At 34.6% G+C, this 23,288-nt stretch overlaps 1 protein-coding gene across 2 annotated transcripts in view; it reads right to left on the bottom strand.

Moving 5' to 3' along the window:
- LOC115882066 overlaps nucleotides 1-23,288 on the bottom strand; it is a 146,699-nt gene that overhangs the window by 48,601 nt on the left and 74,810 nt on the right. For both annotated transcript variants that reach the window (XM_030899893.1, XM_030899900.1), the window contains exons 5-9: nucleotides 13,803-13,827; nucleotides 9,089-9,226; nucleotides 8,748-8,892; nucleotides 1,062-1,284; nucleotides 21-493 (exon numbers count right to left, since the gene is read on the bottom strand). In XM_030899893.1, coding sequence (XP_030755753.1) covers nucleotides 21-493; nucleotides 1,062-1,284; nucleotides 8,748-8,892; nucleotides 9,089-9,226; nucleotides 13,803-13,827 — 1,004 coding nt within the window. The remainder of the gene's footprint in view (nucleotides 1-20; nucleotides 494-1,061; nucleotides 1,285-8,747; nucleotides 8,893-9,088; nucleotides 9,227-13,802; nucleotides 13,828-23,288) is intronic.

Genomic DNA, 23,288 nt, shown 5'->3' with positions numbered 1-23,288 from the left:
ACATAATAGTAACCAAAAACCTGTGCTCTTCTTTGAATTTCTTGCGTAATGGCGGAAGATAAACTACTATTTGTCATGCTACTTGTAAAACTACCCGTATAGCTGCTCTTGCTGGCTATACTACAGAAACTACTCGTCGACGCGCTTTTTCCTAACTGCAAATGGCCATTTTGTACATTGTAATTCTCGTTTTGATCTTGTTTGTGGACTTCTACCACCACTGTTTTAGGTTCGGTTTGCTTTTGTGTTACAGCATACAACTCGTCACAAATGCCATTGATTTTAGTTGGCATTGGAGGTATGCTTAAGCCATTTCCACCACTTCGTGAAGGAATGCTGCGATTATATGTCTCATACTCTTCTATGACTGGTTCATCTGAACCATTGTTGCGAATGATACTTCCTTTTTCGGACAAGTTAATTATAGTAGGCTTAAATAGGGGTTTCTCGTCTGGCTCGTCATCCCATGCATCCCATTTTTCTGCATTTACAACTGAAATAATATTCAAATTAATACCATTAGAGTATCGAGTGAGTGATTTTGGGCATAATTGAGGGTTTCTCCCTTACTAGTAAACATAGAACCTTGAGATTTTCAGAATAGTGAGCTAATTTTTTTATTTGGATCCAAAAACCAAAGATGACATAAAGAAAATTATCATGTTTCCCTGTATTTCCATGATAAAAGGTGACTTTTAAAAATTAACCATCAATTGCAACCAAAATAAGACACTGTACGTGTACACGATGTCCCATTTTCGTGTGTTTTATAGAGTTAGGTTTGAGGAAGGCCAATGAATTCTATGTAAAAACTATAAGGGAGTCAATTTTCACCTTTGTAATCAGTTTTAAGATATCGGAAATTTTCAAAAATGCCACATTTTTAAGTACTTCAGGAACTAAGAGGGCTAGAACAAATTTTTGTAACATCTTTAGTTTCATAGAAAAGTAGTATAGTAGTGTGACAATCGCATCTTTGTATCTCTGCTCATAAACAAGAAACCCTATAAAACACACAAAAATGGTAGACTTTGTACAACGAAAAAATATGTTCAACATACGGTTTTTGTACTTGTCCAAATGGTTAAGTCGTTCTCCCAAATCCAAATTCTCCTCTTTCACGATGGAAAGTCTTTTGGAGTCGGACCAAGAGGGACTTTGGTCTCCGGTAACAGAGCTGGCCGAGCTGTTGTAGCCGCTTGACTCACCGGGAAACAACTCGGAGCCGGCCGACTTTCGAACGATCAAGCTTAACTGTCGCGAAGACTTCATTAAATTGACCGCCTAAAAACCAATGCGAACTGTATACTCATAGGCCAGTCAAATAAGATTTATTAGAGGGTCATTTGGAAAAAAGTGTTGGAAAGATAATTACCGATTTGATTGGTTTATTTGACGTTAAAGAGAAGTTTCCTAGGTTTGCACGGTTGTTTGCTCGAACGTCGCTCGTGCTCGTGCACAAAGGGTGGGAAAGGAGGCCCAAAGGATGGAAAAATGGTTTACACTTTTTTTAGATTTCCTCCTACATTTTCAAAACGTTGCGTTCTAGATATTATTTCAGTATTCTGAAACGTGCCCTATGCTCATGCTCCTCAATGCCAGAGAAAGGTACCTTCCCATTCCTTCCACCTCCGTATGAAATTACTTAAAAAGTGGTATTATCGAGAGATATTAGTTGCGAGATATTTCTGTTGAAAACCTGGCTTTCAATTTTTTTAAATTATTGTAGCTGAACTGAGGGATGACCAATATGGCGGTGCTGCAAAGGATTACCCAGAGGTATTTTATATACCCTGCGTTTTGCGGAGATACACGGCACCTAAGCTTAATAATTGGCAAGGCTGGTTGCAATGAAGGAAGAAAACATCCCAAAAGGGGCGACCAGCACGGTCTTTCTGCCGAAGAGAGAGAGAGAGAGAGGTATTGGTTATAGAGCGCGTCAACAGCAAGGGTTTTTTAGCGCTCAATAATAAGCTTTAGTTAATATGAGGTTATTTTAAATTATTAGATATTAAAGTTTTTTCGTTATGTTGATGCTATGTAAGAATTCCATAACTTTACTAATCTCCGAAATGTCAAAAGGCGCGAAAATATTCTCATAGGTAACAGCATTAACGAATCTAGACCTATTGGAGGCAACAGGTAAGCATTCAAAACGAATGTGTCTCATTAACATTAAGTTATTGCGTAAGGTGTATTTCGGAGGGGATTCATTTCGATAATATATGATTATATTAGTTCCCTCGAGGATGTCCCATTTATTTTGAAGTATACTGAAGAACACTTTTTTATGGAAATTTCTGAAATCGACAACGGATGGAGTTCCTTCAATATTCTGTAAGCGCGTGGCCTCGTTAGCCAGTTTGTCTGCTCGGTCGTTACCAGCAATGTCAGAGTGTCCAGGAATCCACATAAAGTTTACATTGTAGTTTCTTTCAGTAACTTTATATACTAGATCTCGAATGGTGCAATTGAAGAATCTCACATAAAGTTAACATTGTAGGTTTTTTCAGTAAGTTTATATACTAGATCTCGAATGCTGCAATTGAAGAATCTCACAATTAATATCACTTTATATAATTTTTATACCACTTTATAAGTTATTTCAGACAGAGTTGGAAGGAATAGAGGGGTACCTGTGGTCTTGGGCACTATAGAACATAATACGGTAAATTTAAAAATATTTTCATTTTTTCGGCATTTACCTACTTGATCAAATTTATAATTTAACATGCACGTTAAACCCAGAATTTGATGCTCTGCAACTTTAGTTGTATTTTTTCTGACTAGAATAATGTTTTCTCTTTGATGGAGAATTTAATGTCAAATGAACCAAGCAAATCAGTAATTACCTTTCCAACACGTTTTTCCAATTGACACCTCTAATTTGCTTGGCCTATCAAAAGAAATGAGATAATATTGTTTAAAAGAAATAAAACAATAAATTTCACCACAACATATCGTTACACTTTACTTGGCGCCTTCTATTAACAGGGGATGATTAAAACTATTATTAAATTAGAGTTTTTTACGCAACAGGTTTATTAAAAGTTTTTTAGAATGTAATTTAGATATAAATTTGAATGATTGAAGTTGAGATAAGAATATTTCCAAATGTACTTTCTTAAATATTTTCCACTTTATCACACTTTCGGTTTAGACGCGATTCTCGCTATAACGTACCGCCACCGTTAAGTCAGACCGCCGCGCCGGCATGCGGCATGCCGCCGACTACAAGGGTAAATATTATTGAATCGCTAACAATCAACGTTAGGGTGGATCGAAAAATCTCAAAAAAATCTCATGAAATTTCTGCTTACTTTACGGCGCAAAAGTTGCCTTAGGTGTATACTAGCATAATTCAAATTCAGATAACTTCTTCCGATCGCGCAAACCGCTGAAAGTTTTCAAAAAAATACGAATTTGGCAGTTTTTTGCAATTTTTTCCCCTCCATCCAACCATTAAGAGTGTGTGCCGATATATTCCAACCTTTCCAATGTCAATTTGTAGTCTGCGTTACTGCTGAATTCGTTAATTGCTTCTCTCGATTTGAGTGTTGCCCTAATGTACCCATCCCTTAATTCGTCCGCTTATTCCACGGAGAAGAGGTGGTGGCGATATTTTTATAGTGCTCCAATCTAATCATTTCCGTGTAATCAAATGCGTCAAATTTAAGTGAATGAGTGTGAAAGTTCCTAATGCCTTTTCCAGGTAAAGCAGACTGTCTGAGCCCTAACTCTCTAATGTAACTCCTCTAATCAAATAGCATGGCTATTAAAATATTTTCAGGATGGGCGTAGAAAGAATTTCGTTCGATTACTGGGAGTACCACTGCGTTCAATTCATCACTTAGGTATCTAGCCTAAAACTTGGCAAATTGTGTCCCCGGTCCAATCTCCCACGCCAGATGGCTTACCTGTCTAAATAGTCCTTCTGCTCTAATATGTTAGTGTTCTAAATCCTTCTATTGCCTTGATAATCATCGCTATTTTTATTTTGAAATTATATATGCCGGTGTGGTTCAAAATTAAATGTGACAACCGATTTTCAAACGGACTCATTCATGTGTACCGGGCAATAGAAAGATCTAGATACCTAAGTGATGAATTTAAGGCGTTCCTTAAATTCATCACTCTAAGGTATTCCCGGTAATCGAACGAAATTCTTTCTACGCCCATCCTGAAAACATTTTAATAGCAATGCTATATTATGAGAGGAGGCACTATATTAGAGAGTTAGGGCTCAGGAGAATGCTAAAAGGCCAAACAGTCTGCTTTGCCTGGAAAAGGCATTAGGAACTTTCACACTCCTTCACTTAAATTTGACGCATTTGATTACACAAAAATGATAGATTGAAGCACTAAAAAAATATCTCCACCACCTCTTAACCGTGGAATAAGCGATGAAGAAATCAAAAGCTTCATACAATCGGGTGAGACCCTGGATTGTGATATAAGAGAGTTCCCATGTCACACGCAAGCTGTGGAGCGTTGCGTGAAGCTAGTTACCGAAGCTTCTCTTAAGGTATGCGGGCCGCAATCAAAGGATGGATACATTAGGGCAACACTCAAATCGAGAGAAGTAATTAACGAATTCACCAGTAAGGCAGACTACAAAGTGACATTGGAAGGGTCGGAATAAATCGGCACACACTTTTAATGGTTGAGTCTGAGTATATCACCAGTAAGGCAGACTACAAAGTGACATTGGAAGGGTCGGAATAAATCGGCACACACTTTTAATGGTTGGATGGAGAGAAGGTTGTGGGTGGAACTCGAAGTGTCTGAGTATATCACCAGTAAGGCAGACTACAAACTCGAAGTGTAACCACCTCCTCGTGGTGAGTTCTGGGTTGTTTAGATAATAATTTAAAATTAATTAGATTATTTTCTAAGCAAGCAAAGAGCTGCACATTTGCATGTATAAACTTAGATACGGGAAAAAATAAAAATTGGCATTCTTTGCAAATATTTAGACGCTTTTCGCGATCGGAAGATATGGTTTAAAAGAGGCAATATTTTTTTCTGCAAGCAACTCAATACTATTACTAACGTTTAAGCACCATAGCGCTAAAAAATACAAACCTGAAGTTAAGAAAAAAAATGCAAAAAACTATAAAATTCGTATTTTTTGAAAACTTTCGGCGGTTTGCGCGATCGGAAGATGTTATCCGAATTTAATAATTTTTTTTTATTATGGTACTATATTAGTATACACCTAAGGCAACTTTTGCACGGTATAGCAAGCCGAAATTTCATTATTGAGATTTTTCATTCCACCCTAATAAGTTATATACCATTTACTTCATGTTTTCTGTTGAGAGGGCGCGCGGCGCGGCGCTGCGCGGCGTCTCAACATGACGATGACGGTACGTTATAGTGAGAATCGCGCGAATCGCGAACAAAATTAGCTGCAAATTTGCTTATTTTAGATAGAAGAACCACTATATATTTTTTTATTGTTGAATTCTACATGAAATTCCAAAGTCGTTATACAGGGTGTCCCCATATTCCGTGGACCTAGAACTACTACGTATTTTTGGAATGAAAATAAGTTCATTGGACACTATTTATCTCCATACAAAAGGCTTCTCGGCTTCTCGGCTTCTTGTTCGTTGCTAACATTTTCACACTCTCTTTTCAATACTTCTGTCATTCGCTTCAAACTCAACAACAATGTACTCAGTTCCACTCAATAATATCGTATCGATATTTATAGCATAGACATAGAAATTATGTTATTTTTATTATTAATAGTTCTACAAAAAATTATGCTTGAGTACCATGGTTATATGTTTCAATACCGTTTGATAGAGAGACCCGATGTCTAAAAAGAATATATAAGGAAGTCAATCTTACCTGTGCACGGATAAATCGCGGATAAATCACCTCCACTGAAAAATATATTGTTACCAGGCCAGACTAGGCGGGCTAGTATAGTTAAATATATTCAAAGTATATATATGTTACTGTAAATGTCCGAAATGCGGTAAAACCTAAAATAAGCGCGCTAAACCTAGGATTTACCAAAGTCATGTGGTAAAAGCCCAAAAACTATTTATTTTGCTTCCATTTCGGACTTTTACCGGACCCAAACAGTAAATCTTTGGATTTACCACACCGCATTGGTAAAAGTACGAATGAGCATGCGGTAGTAAAAACCAACCAACCCCACCAAATAACCACCTAACCAATGCATTAACACCCCCCAAATAACCAGGCTAACCAATGCATTAACACCCTCCAAATAACCAGGCTAACCTAATTAGTTAATGCTTTTAGTAAATCCTAGGTTTAGCGCGCTTATCCTAGGTTTTACCGCATTTCGGACATTTACAGTAACAAATATAAGACTGATACGTTACAAAAATCGATATCGTGAAACGATAATCGTTAAAATTTCAATGCCTAAGTAAACAAAAACAGAGATGTCTTTGTATATCGACATCCTTAATTTGTCGATATTGTTGCTATAAGAAAAATAATTCGTACTTTACCAATACGGTGTGGTAAATCCTAAGATTTACTATTTGGATCCGGTAAAAGTCCGAAATGGAAGCAAAATAAAGAAGTTTTCGAGCTTTTACCACTTGTCTTTGGTAAATCCTAGGTTAAGCGCGCTTATCCCAGGTTTTACCGCATTTCGGACATTTACAGTGACATATATAATAAATGATTCTATTAAGCATACTTTTGATAATGGTAGTTACATAGTTTTGATTAAATTAAAATTAATCAGACTTGTTTCAAATAGCAGACAACTAAAATAGAATCCGTTTTAATCATCTGCTTATAATGCTGACGCGGTTAACGAATCATACATTCACTACTCCAAGTAAAGTGTGTTTTGATATATTATTATGATGAACTATTGTTTTCTTAGTACCATAATATATTCCAACCTCAACTGTATTGTCGAAATAGTTAATTTAATTTAGTAAAACATTATACAGGGTGGTCCGAATTGTCTTCCGAAAACTTCGGCAGCGTATTCTGTAGATAAAAACAAGTAAAAAAGTTCGTATCAATGTATGTCCTAAAATTTCGGAGATACAGGGTGTAGAAGTTTCATTTTTATTTCGATTTTTTCCAAATAATTTCTGAAGTAACGTCAATATTTGGATGAAAATTGGTGTCTGGGAGTTTTTTGACATGAGAAAATTGATTTTGATGTCAATATGACTTCTACTTGTAGAGGGCTCCACCTACATATATTTTAACTGTTTTGAAGAATAATAACTTTTCGTCTGTACCTGTATAAAACTACTGAGTAAAAATATATACATTCACAACGTTTTTTTACGTAAAAAAGGTCTCTTGGTAAAAATCGCTACGAGTAATGGTTCTCGAGATATTTGGAATCCAAATTATCAATACCTGTCATCATTGACATAAATTAAACATGTTCACTAAATAGATATTAGACTGAAATCATAAATTTGAAATGTTTTTGTGCCAAACAAAGGTGCCAAAAGTTCAAGAAAAACTGTTTTATCATAATTTTTCGCAAAAAATGTATGATTAATTTAAAAAAAATAAGAATTTTCTAGATTTATTATTTCAGTCAAATAACTCTAGGTTTGTTCTCACAGCGTGTTCCCAACATGTTCCCAACCTGTTTGTGACTTCTTCCAAACCGGTGTTAATGCGCAGGTCTCAAATAATGCAGTTTCTTGGCGATTTCAAACTGTCTGTGCGAACAGCGAATCTCTTCTTTTTTGATCTAATAATACCACTAATTTTAACTCGTAATACCGAATAAAGAAGAAAACGAACAGGGAATTAACCAAAGACATCTTTTAATGTTTTTGGTTTTGTTCTTTTTAATGTTTTATTGTTTTGTAATTTTGATTCTTGGGCCTGACCCGTTCCCCATCAGCTCTTCTAGGTCTGTGTCTGTATCCAAAAATTCGGACGCCTTAGAAACTTCGGAAGATTCAAAATCGCTCATTTCTTTTCTTTATTTTTTGAAGAAAAAAAACACTAAACAAAAACAACACCCGTTTTGTATGTTAAGTTTACAAATTAATGACGTCGGGTCACAATACACATGCGCCGGACACTTACTTGCAAAAGATCCGCAAACAGGTCTGACAGCTAACAATCAGAATTTTCTGTGCGAACGCGTTTTACCCTATTGCGCATGATTATCTGTTGGAAATATGTTTCTTACAGCTGTGAGAACAAACCTACTATCTACCCAGCGTGTTTATTTTTTGTTAAAAATTACATGTATTCCATTCTAAATATCTTGAGAACGGTTCCTCGTAGCGATTTTTACCAAGAGACATTTTTTACGTAAAAAGTGACGAAAATGTAGTTTTATATAGGTACGGACGAAAAGTTATTACTCTTCAAAACAGTTCATACACATGTAGGTGGCGCCCCCTACAAATAAGAGTCATATTGACATCAAAATCAAATTTTTCATGTCAAAAAACTCCCAGACAGCAATTTTTATCGTAATATTGACGTGACTTCAGAAGTTATTTGGAAAAAATAGAAATAAATATGAAACTTCTACACCCTATATTTCTGTTTTAGGGCATACATTAATACGAAGTTTTTTACTTGTTTTTATCTGAAGAATACGCTACTGAAGTTTCCGGAATAGAGTTCGGACCACCCTGTATACATATATAAAGGGAAATTAAAACAACTTTCGTTGCACGTCACGTGGTCGTATTATGACGTGCAACCAAAGTTATTTTAATTTCCCTATATACCTATAATACAACATATAATACCTCATTAAATGGAATATCCGAAAAATCAATGTTGTTGGCATATAAGATTTGATCACCAGGTCGCAGTCCTGCTTCTCTAGCAACCCCTCCTTCCTTTGTGAATTGCACAAATATCCCTGGCTTCCATTCAGGACCTTTACATATCCTAAACACATAAGCTTGATTAATAGTATCCAGTTTTTTTGGCGATATTTCTATTCGATCAAACACAATCAAATTAGATATTTTATCATTTGAATTTTAACGTTTTTTTCTAATTAAAAATCTACTCATCTAAATAATATTTGTGCGTGCCAAAGTGCCAATAAGCAAACTTTTTTATAAATATTTGTCATATTTACCCGCAGCCAAGTTTGCTTTTAGGAGCCACCATTATGTTTATTCTGACATCGCTAAGTTTATCTCCCAGCTGTGGCGATTCTCTGATCGGTGAACTACTCTCTGTGACGATTTGCCAACTCAAGGTGTCAGTTCTTCGGCTAAAATAGAATATAATAAATTAGTTATAAATATTATCTTAAAGAGATACGGAGTATCCCAAACCGCAGTGACTAAACTTCAACAACACTGTAACAAGTTCGTTTAGTTAAAAGACACTTTTTAGTATAAAATTTATTAAAAAATCAATTAGTTTATAGCTTTATTAAACACAGATGTGTCAAAGCTCTATTAACACGCAAACAAAGTAATATACCGATACCTAATAAATTTCAACACCTCCTAACTTCACATAAGTTATCTAAAATGTCCATAAATGCGGGGAAAAATGTAAAATTAATATATTACAACAAGCACCAGTCTCTTGATATTACGTATCTATACGTTTTTACGACACCCCAGGGCCAAGTTCAAGGCATGCTATTGTAAAACAACGTAAAAATTAGAAAAGTCACGTATACCACGGGTTTTAAGATAAACGTATTTTGGCTTTAAAATTGTTAAATTAATTAAACGTACTTGCTAAACAAAGTTGTAACTAAAAAACTAGTAATACTAAATGTAGCAAGAATGCTCATCAGATCCTCATTCTTTCGTAAGTAGTTTGACTAATCACAAGATTCAAAGTAAAGTTCCTTCATTAAATTTACATGAGACAGCTAATTCTCTTTAGAAGCCTGGTTTCTTCAGTGCTAAGGCCAAAGCTAATGCAATCAACTATTCATCGTCCATGGCGACTGCACTGTGCACGATAATAATAAAAAGTCAGCTGATTGTCTGAATTGATCGCTATTTTTGAACTGAACTGACAACTGAACTGAGGCTGAAACTGAACGAAAAACTGAATTTAGTGTCTAAAAGTACCTTTAATGTAGTATTTCACTTAAATCTTGACCCTACCCGAATACTTACTAAAGAATGCTAACCGAACTAATTGAAGATTATCAACCGTATCAAACCAAATCAAACCGAAAAAAAATCTGGTGGTTGCTGGAGCTATAACTAGATATTAAACTACCTTTAAGGTACACCGACCGCCAATAGATTGAGTCCCTCCATTCTGGCGAACTCAATTTGAAGCTCAGCGGGTCGAGCCACAGTGGGTACAATTCAGACAAGAGAGATCCCTGCTGAGATTGGCGAGAGTAAAAATTCAGTTTTAACTTTTTTGGAGGAGCTCCTACAAGACCCTCGAGTGCGATGTAATTAATTTCTATTTTTATCTTAATTCGTATTCTTGAAGTAATCTAAATATGTGCGCCGAAAATTCGGTGTTATTGATTCGGTCATATCCTACTGCTCTTGTATTATTAATCTATAAATTATGTTTATAAAAGTTACTGGTATCATAATCAGAGGCAAATCACTAAAGATTTTTCACACGTTGAATAGCTCAAAATAAGGAAATTTTGTCGTATTTTATAGATGGCTGCAACTGACTTTTGCATCTGACGATATCTATAACTATAATGATATCTCGCCTGAGGATTGGAAAAAGATCATACTTAATAAAATTATTTCTCATCATAAGAAAAATTCAACAAATGATTGTAACTGTTGACTATGAGATCTCATAACTCACGCCAATAAAGTTGTGAAAAAAACGTCTGAAAAACATCATAAATTAGCATTGGTTTTCATTTCCTACACTTTCTTCTCAAGATCCAAAACCAAAAATAAATTTACCAAACGCAACTTGTTTCCTACATTTAAGCAAAATTTAGTTAGCTTTATTAAAAGTAATGTAAGTAGAAAATGATAATTATAACCGTTCTTTAGAAGAAATTAGATGAAACTTCATGATTGATCTCTATTTAGAAAAAAAGCATTCTGTCAACACAGTTAACGTAGTAGAACTAGAATAATATTCCCCAAATCATTCTACAAGTTCTTATTATTGGTGAATATAGTAGTAACAACTGACGTACAGTTAAATTTTATATGTAAATAATTCTATTAATATACAGGGTGGCAGACCTCATTCGCCTCGGTTGATTATACAAAAACGGAAAGATATAGAAGCAAAATATTTTATGAGTATATGTGGGAAGACAATGTGCATAATTTAAAATTATTTTCAAATGTACAAGGTGTGTTAGAACAACTAAGCTATACCAAAGTGCAACTGTGGTGCAACTGTGCAACTAATACTGTTTCTTATGGAACACCCGGTATTTTATTTTATTTTTGGATTCTTGGGCATAAAATAAGGCATTTATTATTAAGGTTTAATATGTTTAAACCCTTTAGTTTTTGAGATATTTAAAGATGTTTAAATATGCATGCTATAATAAAAAAGTTCGTCAACACCTTGTACATTACCTTTCAGAATTAATACTTGTACTGACTTTTAAGCCAGAGAAATAAACTTTACTACAAAATTTGATTGCTTCCTAAAATGTATACAGGGGTACCAAAAATTGCTAGTCTATTTTAAATATTTGTTTTACATAAAAACTTCGTTATTTCAAATGCAACAATATGTATATTTTAAAATAAGTCGAAGCAGATTTAAATGCTCTTTCAAACTATATTAGGGTTTCCTATACCTATCTCGCTCATATTTTGTATAAAAAGCGATTTTTCAATAAAATGGCATTCAAGATGGCTGGTGTCGCCATGTCAATTTTCTAGTGACACTTAGTAGCGATTTTCAAAATCGACATTAGTTTATGGACTTTATTTAATTTAACCAGCCATCTTGATTACAATTTTATTGAAAAATCGCTTTTTATTCAAAATCTGAGCCATGTTTATTCAAAATCTGAGATAGATAGTAAAGTTTATTTCTCTATTCAGCACAAGAATTAACTCTGAAAAGTGATGTACAGGGTGGGTCAATTAGGACGCTTTTAAAGGGGAACACCCTTTTCTATAGGAGATAGATGAAAAATAATATCGGTGTCTGGAGCTCACCAAGCCAATTTCGAGAATAATTGAATAGCTAACCAAGATTCCAGCCGTTGGCCGTCGAAGCCGCCGGACTTAGTGCCTGTTATCCTTAATGGATTTTTATCATTGAGAAAAAATAAAGGTTCTTATTTTTAAATTGCCCGTATAATCTAAACAAGAATTAGAAGTACTTAGCCGTTATGCGAGGGTATCTTTTACCCCCATTGAGTTAGGGTACGTTTATGTAGGAGCTGCGATAAACGATAAAAGCAGTGAATTAGCGCTGCTCTTATCGTTGCTCAACTGCCAACCGTGTCTCGACACGTTGCTCCAATATAAACACCTACATATAACTTAATATAATAATATTCTTTGCGTCGCTACTATCGCTGCTCTTATCATTTATCGCCGCTCCAACATAAACGCACCCTTAATTAATTCCGCGAGAAATGTTCAAAAACGGTCCCGTCTGTCCATAACAGAAGACGGTCGACATGTCGAACACCTGTAGCAAAATCTCATATCTTGGTTTGCTATTAATTTTTATTGTTATTAGATATAGTTTAAATGTGTTGATGTTGTTAAATATAGTTTAAATTGTTATTAAATTCTGCATCTCTCATTGCAAATATTATTTTCGTTTTAATTTCTGGTTACAGCTACAATTTTTAGCATTACACCCGGCGCCGTTCAAAGCCTACTTATACAAAGTAGGCGAATTTTTAAAAACTCTATATCTCGAACAGGAAAATATCAAGTATGCTACATTTTTGGAAAAGTAAAGTTAAATTATTTTCAATGAATTAAAAATATACAACGTGTTCCATATATAAAATCAGATTTTATGTTGATAATTCTTAAGTTATTAATTTAAAAAAAATACACTTAAACCATTAAATTCTACGTAAAAAGGCGTTTTGGAATTGTTTTCACAAAAATACAAAATTTTTCATAACAAAAAAGTTACAGCGATTTTTAAAAAATGCAGATTTTTTAAAAACCGTTCCGTTCCGAAACGATTTCGGAACGGTTCGGAACCGTTCCGGAAAACTGTTACCGTTCCGTAACTCCGGAACGGTAACAGATGTCGATGTGCGGTTTTCACCATCATGTTTTAGATAAAAATTGAGACATCGATATTAGTTTTCGTCTATCTCCTATAGAGGGTGTTCCCTATAGAGGGTGTTCCCTTTAAAAGCGTCCAATTTGACCCTCCCTGTAGAGGTTGTTGATAATCTATTCTATTGTAGCATGCATATTTAAATATCTTTAAATATCACAAAAATTAAAGATTTTAAACATATTTAACCCTTATAATACTTATAATAAATACCTTTTTTTGGGCCCAAGAATACAAAAATTAAATAAAACACCGGGTGTTCCATACAAAAAATAAAACTTTGGTATGGATCTTAGTTCTAAAACACTCTGTATATTTCGAAATAATTTTAAATTGTGCACATTGTTTTTTTCTCTCAGCCCACAATATACATAATGTTTATGAAGTTTATTTCATACAAATCAAACTCATCTAAATAAAAATATTCTAAAAGTACGTTAAACCATCTGAAAGGTGGGAATAATAATAATTTTTTATTTAACATGAGTTCAAGAAAGAAGTCTTGTCATTATAATCATTAAAAAAGTATCAATGCAAGAATATAAAATATAATCTCACAGAATCAATAAGCAATATTCAATACATTTATCAAACACTATACTTACTCTTTAACTGGTATCATTCCCACACCTGAAATAAAAAGAAAAATAAGTATTTAAATTATGTTCATTTAAAAAAATATATTTTACAAATTACTGCAAAGCAAATTTATCAAGAAAAATTGCTAATTTTTTACGTTCCAAGAGTCAACATAATTAATACTATTAATAATCGTTTATTGTCAAAAGCCCAATTACAAAGAACAATGAAAAGATATATTAGGTACAAATTTTTAATTAACGAAGCTGACAAATTAACAAATGCATTATATACCTAGTAGACATCCAGAAAGATCTAGATCCTGTTTCAGCCGTAAAGTATATATAATAACTTATATAATGTAGACTGTTTCTACATTCTACATTCTAAATAATGATAAAACAAAATAAAATAATTATAAAAGAAGTACACAAAAAAGAGGAAAAAGAAGGGAAAGGAAAGGAAGAAATAAAAATAGGATGAGATGAATACATTGAATCACAGACTAACCTAAAATTAGTTTGTGATTGAATATATTGATAATAACAAATATCTCGATCCAGAGATGTTTATACGATTTGTTGATAAAGTAGTTAGTAAAGAAGTGACTGTGTCTGAAGCCGGTGACTGGATGAACAGAAGGCAATGGCGGCAAAGAACCGGAAGGCGGATCACGACTGTAGAACGGGACTTATATTATCTATATACAGAGTAGTCCGAATTGTATTCGCGAAACTGCAGCATAACCAACTTGCAGATAAAAATGAGTAAAAAAAATCGTCAAAATGTATGTCCTAAAACGCTTCGTTTCCGAGATAGGTGTAGGAATTTCATTTTTATTTAATTTTTTTCTAAATAATTTCTGAATTAACGTAGATATTTGGATGAAAATTGGTATCTGGGTGCTTTTTGACATGAGAAATTTGATCCTACTCCTACTTGTAGGGGAAGCCACCTACATATATTTTATAACTGGTTTGAAGAGTAATATCTTTTCGTTCGTACCTGTATAAAACTATTGAGTGAAAAATATATACTTCCGCCGTTTTTACGTAAAAAAGGCAAAAATCTCCACGAGTAACAGTTCTCAAGATATTTGGCAAATTATCAATACATATAATATCACCATTGACAAAAAAATAAACATGTCGACTAGATAGAAATGATAAATTTTCGATTTTTTAAAATTATTAATCATACTTTTTTCTAGAAAAATATATGATGAACCAATTTCTGGTGAAGCCTTGGTCCAAAAACATTCCAAATTTATGATTTTAGTTTAATAACTATCCAGTCAACATGTTCAATTTTTGTCAATGATGTCATGTATTGATCGTTTCGATTCCAAATATCTTGAGAACCATTACTTGTAGCGAGTTACGCCACTTTTTTATGTAAAAACCGGCGGTAATGTATATTTTTTACCTATTAGTTTTATACAGGTAAGGACGAAAAGTTTTTCGTCCAATTTTCATCCATTTGGAATCCAATTAAAATAAAACTTCTACACCCTGTATCTCCGACGATACATTTTAGGACTTAATTTTATACGAACTTTTTTACTTGTTTTTATCTACAGAGTATGCTGCCGAAGTTTTCCGAATACAATTCGTAACACCCTGTATAGTGTGTCTAAAGAAGCTTAATTTTAAAATCGTTTTTAAACATAGTATATGTCCACTGCCATTCAATAAGCGCATTTAGTTGATTAAAGTTGCGAAATTATATGAAAATGAGGGCTTACATAATTATTTGCGATGTTACGGAAACTTATACAGGGTCCGGCAATAGTGCGTCGGGCATCTGTAACCCCTAGAATAAAGAACTTGAGAATTTTGTATAAGTGCAGACCTAAAGTATGTACGAGGATATATTTCAGGAAAATATTTTAACATCTATAGGGTGGCTCAGAAAAGTGTGAGTGGATCGGGATAATTTTTTGATAATTTTTTTTAAATGGGACACTCTGTGTATTATTGCATTTTTGGCTTCGTTTAAATGCCTGTTTACACTAAATGCAATACGGTGCAATGGCAATTTTAGTTGCCCGAACGCATGCGCACCTGACACTTTTCGATCAGCTGAGAACACACGCTAATTTGATTGCACCTAGCATGCAATTTTTTGCTTCTACCAACCAAAAAAATCAAATTTATAATTAAAATAATATTGTTTCTGTTTTACAATTCAGGTTATAGGTACAAATAATAATAAATTAAAATACAAACTCAAACTACAAAATCTAAAAACCTTTAATAAGACATACACAACGATACCTCGAAGATAAAATAAAAAAATAAATGAAACAGTTGTTATATTCATTTTATTTAGGTTGGCACAATAGATTCTCCAAATTATGGTATGTATTTTATTGCACCCTATGTAAACGGTAAATTGCGCGTGCAACCGAATTGCATGCCGTTTTTAAAAATTGCGTTGCATCCAATTGCATCTAGTGTAAACACCGTTAAGATCAGTTTACATAATACTAAGATATGAGTAAATATATTTCGATAGTTTCAGAGATATTAAAAAATAAATCAAAAATATATATTTTTCAACCCTTCTTAAAAAATTATTAAAAATACAAGAACCTGTTCTGGAATCAAAACTATATTAGGTATTTACTTTAGATGGTCTGTTCTTACTTTGCTATAAATATGATAATCATAAATCATACAGGATGTTCAATATTCTATACCAAACTTTCTCAAATATAAAATATTTTTCTTTGTTTTTTTAAAGGGAACATCCTGTATATTATTTATTTATTAGATGGAGAGCTAAAAAATAAACATTTTTTGTATTTAAAGTATTTCAAAATTTTTAATAGTTTTGCAGATACACGCAGTATTATTTCATATGGCGCTTACAATGGTAAAATACGAGAGAAAAATCATTGGGTATAGCTTTGATAAAAATTTACTGTGGAAAATGCCATATAAAATATAAAGCCGCGAATATCTGCGAAACCGTTAAAAATTTTGAAATGCTCTAAATACAAAAATGTTAATTTTTTAATTCTCCATCTATTGAAAAAATAATATACCGGGTGTTAAATCCATTTAAATCCGTTAGAACCATTTAAAAAAGCGAAGAAAAATTATTTTATATTTTAGATAGTTTGGCGTAGAATTCTGAACATCCTGTATGATTTACAATTTCCATATTTATAGAAAAGTAAGTACAGACCATCTAAAGTAAATACGTAATATAGTTTTGATTTCAGGACCGTTCTTGTATTATTAATAATTTTTTAGAAGAAAGGCTGAAAAATATATAATTTTTATTTATTTATAAATATCTCTGAAACTATCGAAACAGTGGCGGATACCATGGGGTCCGGCCCCCCCCTGAAATCTGTAAATTGGGTTACATCTTAGGCTTTTCAGTTAAAAATGGCGCCCTAAAAAGCATATTCTACATTACTTTTTATTTTAAGCCCCCCTAAAATAAATTCCTGTATCCGCCCCTGTATCGAAATATGTTTACTCATATCTTAGGATTATGTAAAGTGATCTGAAAGGAAGCTAAAAATGCAATAATATACAGGGTGTTTCATTTAAAAAAAATATTCTGATCCACTCACACATTTTTGAGCCACCCTATAGGAGTTAAAATATTTTTCTGAAATACATCCTCGTACATACTTTGGGTTTACACTTAAACAAAATTCTCAGGTTTTTTATTGTCTTGTTTTTTTATTCTCAGGTTATTTATTATTGTCTTCTTAAACTTAGGTAATGTATATCAGTACGGCATTCCGTAATTCTTTCATATAAATACGGATGAGATATGTTCTTAAAATATGGCATTGTCCGTTGCAGATTAAATCTATTGAATATATTTAATCAGTCCAGATAATCGCAAATAAGGTGAAATATGATTTCCATGCCTCACTCCATATACTAGATGCAAACAAGAATGTTGGACTTTATGAACTCAATATCTATCGTCCGCCTAAAAGGCCTCCATAGCAATTGTTAAATTGTGACAGTAATTGCTTCACACAGTTAAGTTATTTAAAACCAACATTTGAGAATTTATTATTTTATTTTAACTTAACTTATAATCGTACAAAATTAAAACTTTTTTTCAGAATACAGAACTTGCGGTAATGTTAAGTAAGAAATACTAAACAACCTAAACTTTCTTGTAAATTAAAGAACCAAATGAATGAGGAATGTTTCAGAATATCGGTATTCAAAACCCTCTAGCAATCTTCCATTAACCTACACCCAAGAAAAATATTTACTGTAAAGTCCAATGTATCTATCTTTCAACGTCTTGTAAATCGCTTTCAATATATACATTGAAATTGTTTGCAACGCAATTTTAAAAACACAATAAACATTCGTAACGGCGTGACTGAGCGGTCAAGCCTTTTTATTCTATGAAAGGTTAGGGTTACGAATAAAACGAATCCATCGTATTTATCCTAAAGCATGGACGGCTGAATAGGGGGGCAGGTAGACCCCACTGATAAAAAAGTTTTTGAAAAACGCTAATAAAACTACTAGGTACCTCTCAAGAGAGAATTTATTTATCAATACACTGTGTAAAAAAGTAAGTCAAAAAAATCTTACATCGGAAAAACGAAAGGACGACTGAAGATTGAAAGACTTAAAAACTTTCGGGCAACTGCGTTACTTTATAAAATATTGTCCACTTTTTGGTTCAACCATAAACATAGTATTTCGAATTTTTTTTTAACGAAATCTCAATTTTTTATCTGAAAAAATAAATAAAAAAGTTATAGAGGTGAGTCACTTTTGAGAAACACCCGGCATAGCCATTTATTACTTAAAATCGTAGCCTAAAATGTCAAATTTCACAAATATACGGGGACGACAAGTGAAGTATTAGTATGTCATTTTAAATTTAATTCAAATAAAAAACTAATACCAAAGTAAAATTTCACCTAAATTAAATAATAAATCTGTTATCCCTATACCTATAAATAAACTCATATAATAAGAGTACCTACTAGGTATTATTGTTCTTTTGATGTTAAAACTCGTCACTCGTCCCCACTAAGTAAAAGACTTGCGTACGCCCATGTCCGAAAGATAATCTTTAATTTCCAATCACGATACCTGCAACGGGATTCTTCGAGATACTTATACATTTTTTCTTAGTCGCTAAATTAACTAAAACAATAACATTTATAATATCACCTAGCTAGCTATTAGATCGAACGCGAACGGTCAAGTTCAGTTCGGATAATTAAACCATATTTAACGTTTTCCATCGAGCATAACCGAAGCCGCAGCTGTAGTATTATCTGATAGTTTATCTTTAATTGGTGATCCCGATCGCGAAGAAGGGAATGCTCGACTCACTTTGGGCCGCCAGCAATTATTTCTACGGATTACAGAATCGTTAGATTTGCGCTTCAGCGATTTCTATTAAATCTGGATCAACCCATATTCCACGGTACGCGATTCGGTCGGGACCAGAGATATAGAGATAGGAAGAACCGTGCGCAGCAATTCTAACCGTGGTAGCCGCCATGTTCGCGCTTAGGTGTCTAGGGGAAGGTCAGAAGGTAATAGTTATTATAAGTCTTGACGGTTATCTTTAGGTAATCTTGAGAATGTCAAGTAATATTAATTAGTATAGTATACTAGCTGACCCGGCTAACTTCGTACCGCCTAAGAGCTCTTGCACACCGACAAAACCGGAGCCAGTGCCAGCTTTTCACACGTTCCGACAGTTGTATTTAATTCTATTGTATTTGCCGCTCCATGTTGCCGAACCGACTATTTCGGCGGATTGGACTATATCTGAAAGAGCTTATTTATAGGGATGCGTGGCTATATATAGAGGACTAGCAATTACTGGTCTCAACCTTGGGGCATCAGGGGGCACCCCATTGTATTTATCCCTTACTTCTATATGCGGGGCTCTGTAGAAGTGGACCGACTATCCCTAGCGACTCGTGGGAACCCTATGTGATCTAGCATTATAAACACCACCGGTGAAGCTGTGGGGAAGCCCCCTACCGACACTGGGAACATTACAAATGAAAGTTCCAAGGGACAAAATCCAAAGGAAACTACAAGAGAGGCTGCTGACACTTGCTTGGGATCATCCTCCACAAGTGGCACACAAGCTACCACCTTCTCCAACAAGGGTCGGGAGCCTACATCTAGACCCAATATGCGACACAAGCTACCGTTTGATATCCTCTGAGAGTAGGTCTTAGCGGAGCAGAAGCACGGAGATACCTCCGACTGCTCCACGAAGGACTTGCTCCAGAGGAAGCAACAGCGAAAACACTCCTCCGAAAAGAGGAGAGTATAGAAACCAAGAAACAACCTAACTCATCTCCATCAAAGGGCAAGAGAGGGAGCGATAACCTCTCACCTCTTCTCCGGCAGGGAGAGGAAAAAGTCAGGATGGAAAGGCGTCCAACACCGGGAGGCAAGCAGGGACGTATCGCCAGCTTTACCGTTACTGCTGGACAAGTGAAAATGACGGTGCTGCCAGAGGATTTCCAGAGGTTACTCTGACCACACAGTTTACTGGTACCGACCAGCAAACGTCTCTAGAGGAGGCTATACTGGACGAAGTAGTGGCGATCGGATCGCAACACAACGATCTACAAAATGTGGGTCAGCGGCGTTTTGCGGAGATACACTTTCGGGTGGGCATGATCCTCATAGATTGTGTATCTCAAGAATCGGCGAATTGGTTGGTGGAAATCGCACCTAAGCTTAAAAATTGGCATGGGCCGGAACTGGTTGCAGTGAAGGGACATCCCTAAAGGCACGGCCATCACGGTCTTTTTGCCGAGGAGAAAGGGGAAAGACACCACCTACCTGCTGAGCCTTATCCAGGGTCAGAACTTCAATGTAAGGACATCGAGTTGGCGAGTCATCAATTCGAGGAAGGAGGGTCATAGTCAGGTCCTCACAATAGGAATTGACCTCAAATCCAAGGAGGCAATAGAAAAAGAGGGATATATCCTTATAGATACAGTACAACACCGGTTTCAGGTCTAAGGAGAGACCAAGTTAAAGAGGTGGAGAAAATGGAGACAGATCCTCCAGCCTCCGCCTCACGGATTCCTCAGCCGGAGACAAACTCCTCGACTGTGAAGGACGGCCGGGGAAGGGTGTGTACCCTCGGAGTAAGAACTGTTGTCAGAGGAGGATGGGAAGTACCCTGTCCCCTCTACAACAGGGGTATGATGAGTTATACACTGTGTGATGACTCAAGGAAGAGGGGCACAATAGATCTTTAAGGTGGCAGTGATTAACCCCCCTCTTACTCATTCTACATTCATACATTGGTGACGTGCCGCAGTTGTACTCACTTCAGATTTTTATAAACTACATATTAAGTATAATTACAGCAAGTTGAAACGCAGCATGGAGTAAGTTCCAACAAACAACTCATATACATTAGAGTCCACAAAAAAAATTCTTGTAATTACCGTGAAAATATCGTTCACGATGTCTTAATATTAATATTAAGAGATGATCATCGTGATTTTCTATTTCCCATTTAAACATCATCACGGGGAATTGTTTTAAAATTTTATTGCGTATTTTTTTCACCGTATTGTAAAGATCAATACATATTCTTGTAGGAAATTGAATGGTCTTCAAAAAAGGTCTGATGATTTTTCATTTAATCGACTCGTTTGAAAGTTATTGAAGATTAAAGTTCAACTTCAAATCGTATATGATAACTTCCACAATTTTTTATATTTTATCACGAAATGATGGCTCAAAAACATAAAATATTTCATTTTTCATAAAGTTCATCAAGTGTTTTTTCGTAAAACATTGAAATTAGAATAATTATTATTTATCGCTAATTCCAATAATCAGGAATCATCCTGATTCAGTATTATATAGTCATTTGTTCTTAATTACGACTCGTTTTTTATCTTGCCTGGCGGCCAATATTTTAGTTTTAGCGCAATTTGGTTTCCTCCAGTAAAATACGAACGAACCCACGGCTGCTCTATTGATGAAGCAGCCGTACGCAATGGACAATATAGGTATTAAATATCGATATAATATACTAGGTGCCCCATCTAAAATATGATAGTAACTTGCCACTAAAAGTGACTGAATGTCTAAAAAGGAAAAAATTACTAATTATTAATTTTACCTACTAAATTTTGGAACGAAAGTTGTAAAAGAAACATTTTTTCAAATAAAATTTTTAAAATTCGGTTAATATAGTCATTTCTGAGATGTGTCAATGTGAAATTTGACAGATATCCGAGAGAAACAATTCAATATTGTTATGTCTTAGCAATCTTATAACAAAGAATAGCTGAATAGCTAACATTTAATAAAAAAAATCCCATATGACATGTAGGAGAATAGTTGTCTATTGATTATTTTATTTTTATTTTTAAAGATTTTCGGTTGTATGTATATTAGTTTACAGATTGTTAACGGGACGGTTACTTATTGGGGAATAGAATGGTAACACTGCCTACATTCCAAATGAGTACTAAGCTCAGCTGCCGACTCGTCCCGTCGCGTCGTCTCTCGACGAGCGGGCCGAGATTGCCATATTTCAACCATAAAGCTCTTGCCGCGAGTAATAAAGAAATTAACAACCTGTATATGTATGTTCAATAAGTATATTCTCAGAATTGATCTGCCAGTGAACATATGTTATTGGACAATATCCACTTTCGATAGTAAGATACTTATTTTTATTCGAGTGAAATTGAGAAATTTATGATTCAGATGTTTTTTTTAATGGTACACCTGTTGTTTGGTTTGATTTGTCGTAAATTGTAATGGAATGGAATAATACTTAAAATACACCTTATTAACCTCTCCGCACTCCCCACAAAAAATTCGTCCAATATTTTTAATAAAAAATACCGTATAATGGAAAAAAATGGTTTCCACTTGATAAACAAACATCCTAAAAGTGAGACGGGCGCAACATCTAGATAGGTATATTTGTATGACAGCATCCGGTTGACTTGGTCCAAGTACACTTTGATCGCGTCAACCAGGCGAAACTGCACAAAAACAAATAAAAAAACTGCAAAACCAACGAAAGCAGAATAGATTTTTTTGGGGGTCTGCTCGATATATCTCGATATGGAGAGAAACCGCTCCCTGCAGCAATAGCAGACAGAATGAGAAGCATTGGAAAAGGGAAGATGGACATATAAACTCATCCCCAAATATAAATATGTCGATTAAAAGAAAGCATGGAGAGGTTAGTCAACTTTTATCTTACTCAAATATTGAGTGGTCATGGGAATTTTAGGAGTTATCTGTGTAAAATTGAAAAGAGGGAAGTCGCGGCATGCCAATACTGTGCTGAGCCCAACGATACTCCAGAACACACAGTTTTTTTTTGTTTGCCTGTCCAAGATGGGAACAGGAATGATGCGAGGCGCGCATAGCGATTGATCATGGCAACATCTCCGCAGACACCCTCTTAAAATTAGTAAAAGCAATTAAGTTAAAGGCAAAACTTTGAAACCATATCAAAACTGGCCCAAAATATACTAGCGGTAA

The sequence above is a fragment of the Sitophilus oryzae genome, unplaced genomic scaffold (genome assembly GCF_002938485.1).
Source record: "Sitophilus oryzae breed Bouriz unplaced genomic scaffold, Soryzae_2.0 scaffold_1111_pilon_pilon, whole genome shotgun sequence".
Lineage (NCBI taxonomy): Eukaryota > Metazoa > Arthropoda > Insecta > Coleoptera > Curculionidae > Sitophilus > Sitophilus oryzae.
This window is presented reverse-complemented; position numbering and strand designations above follow the sequence as displayed.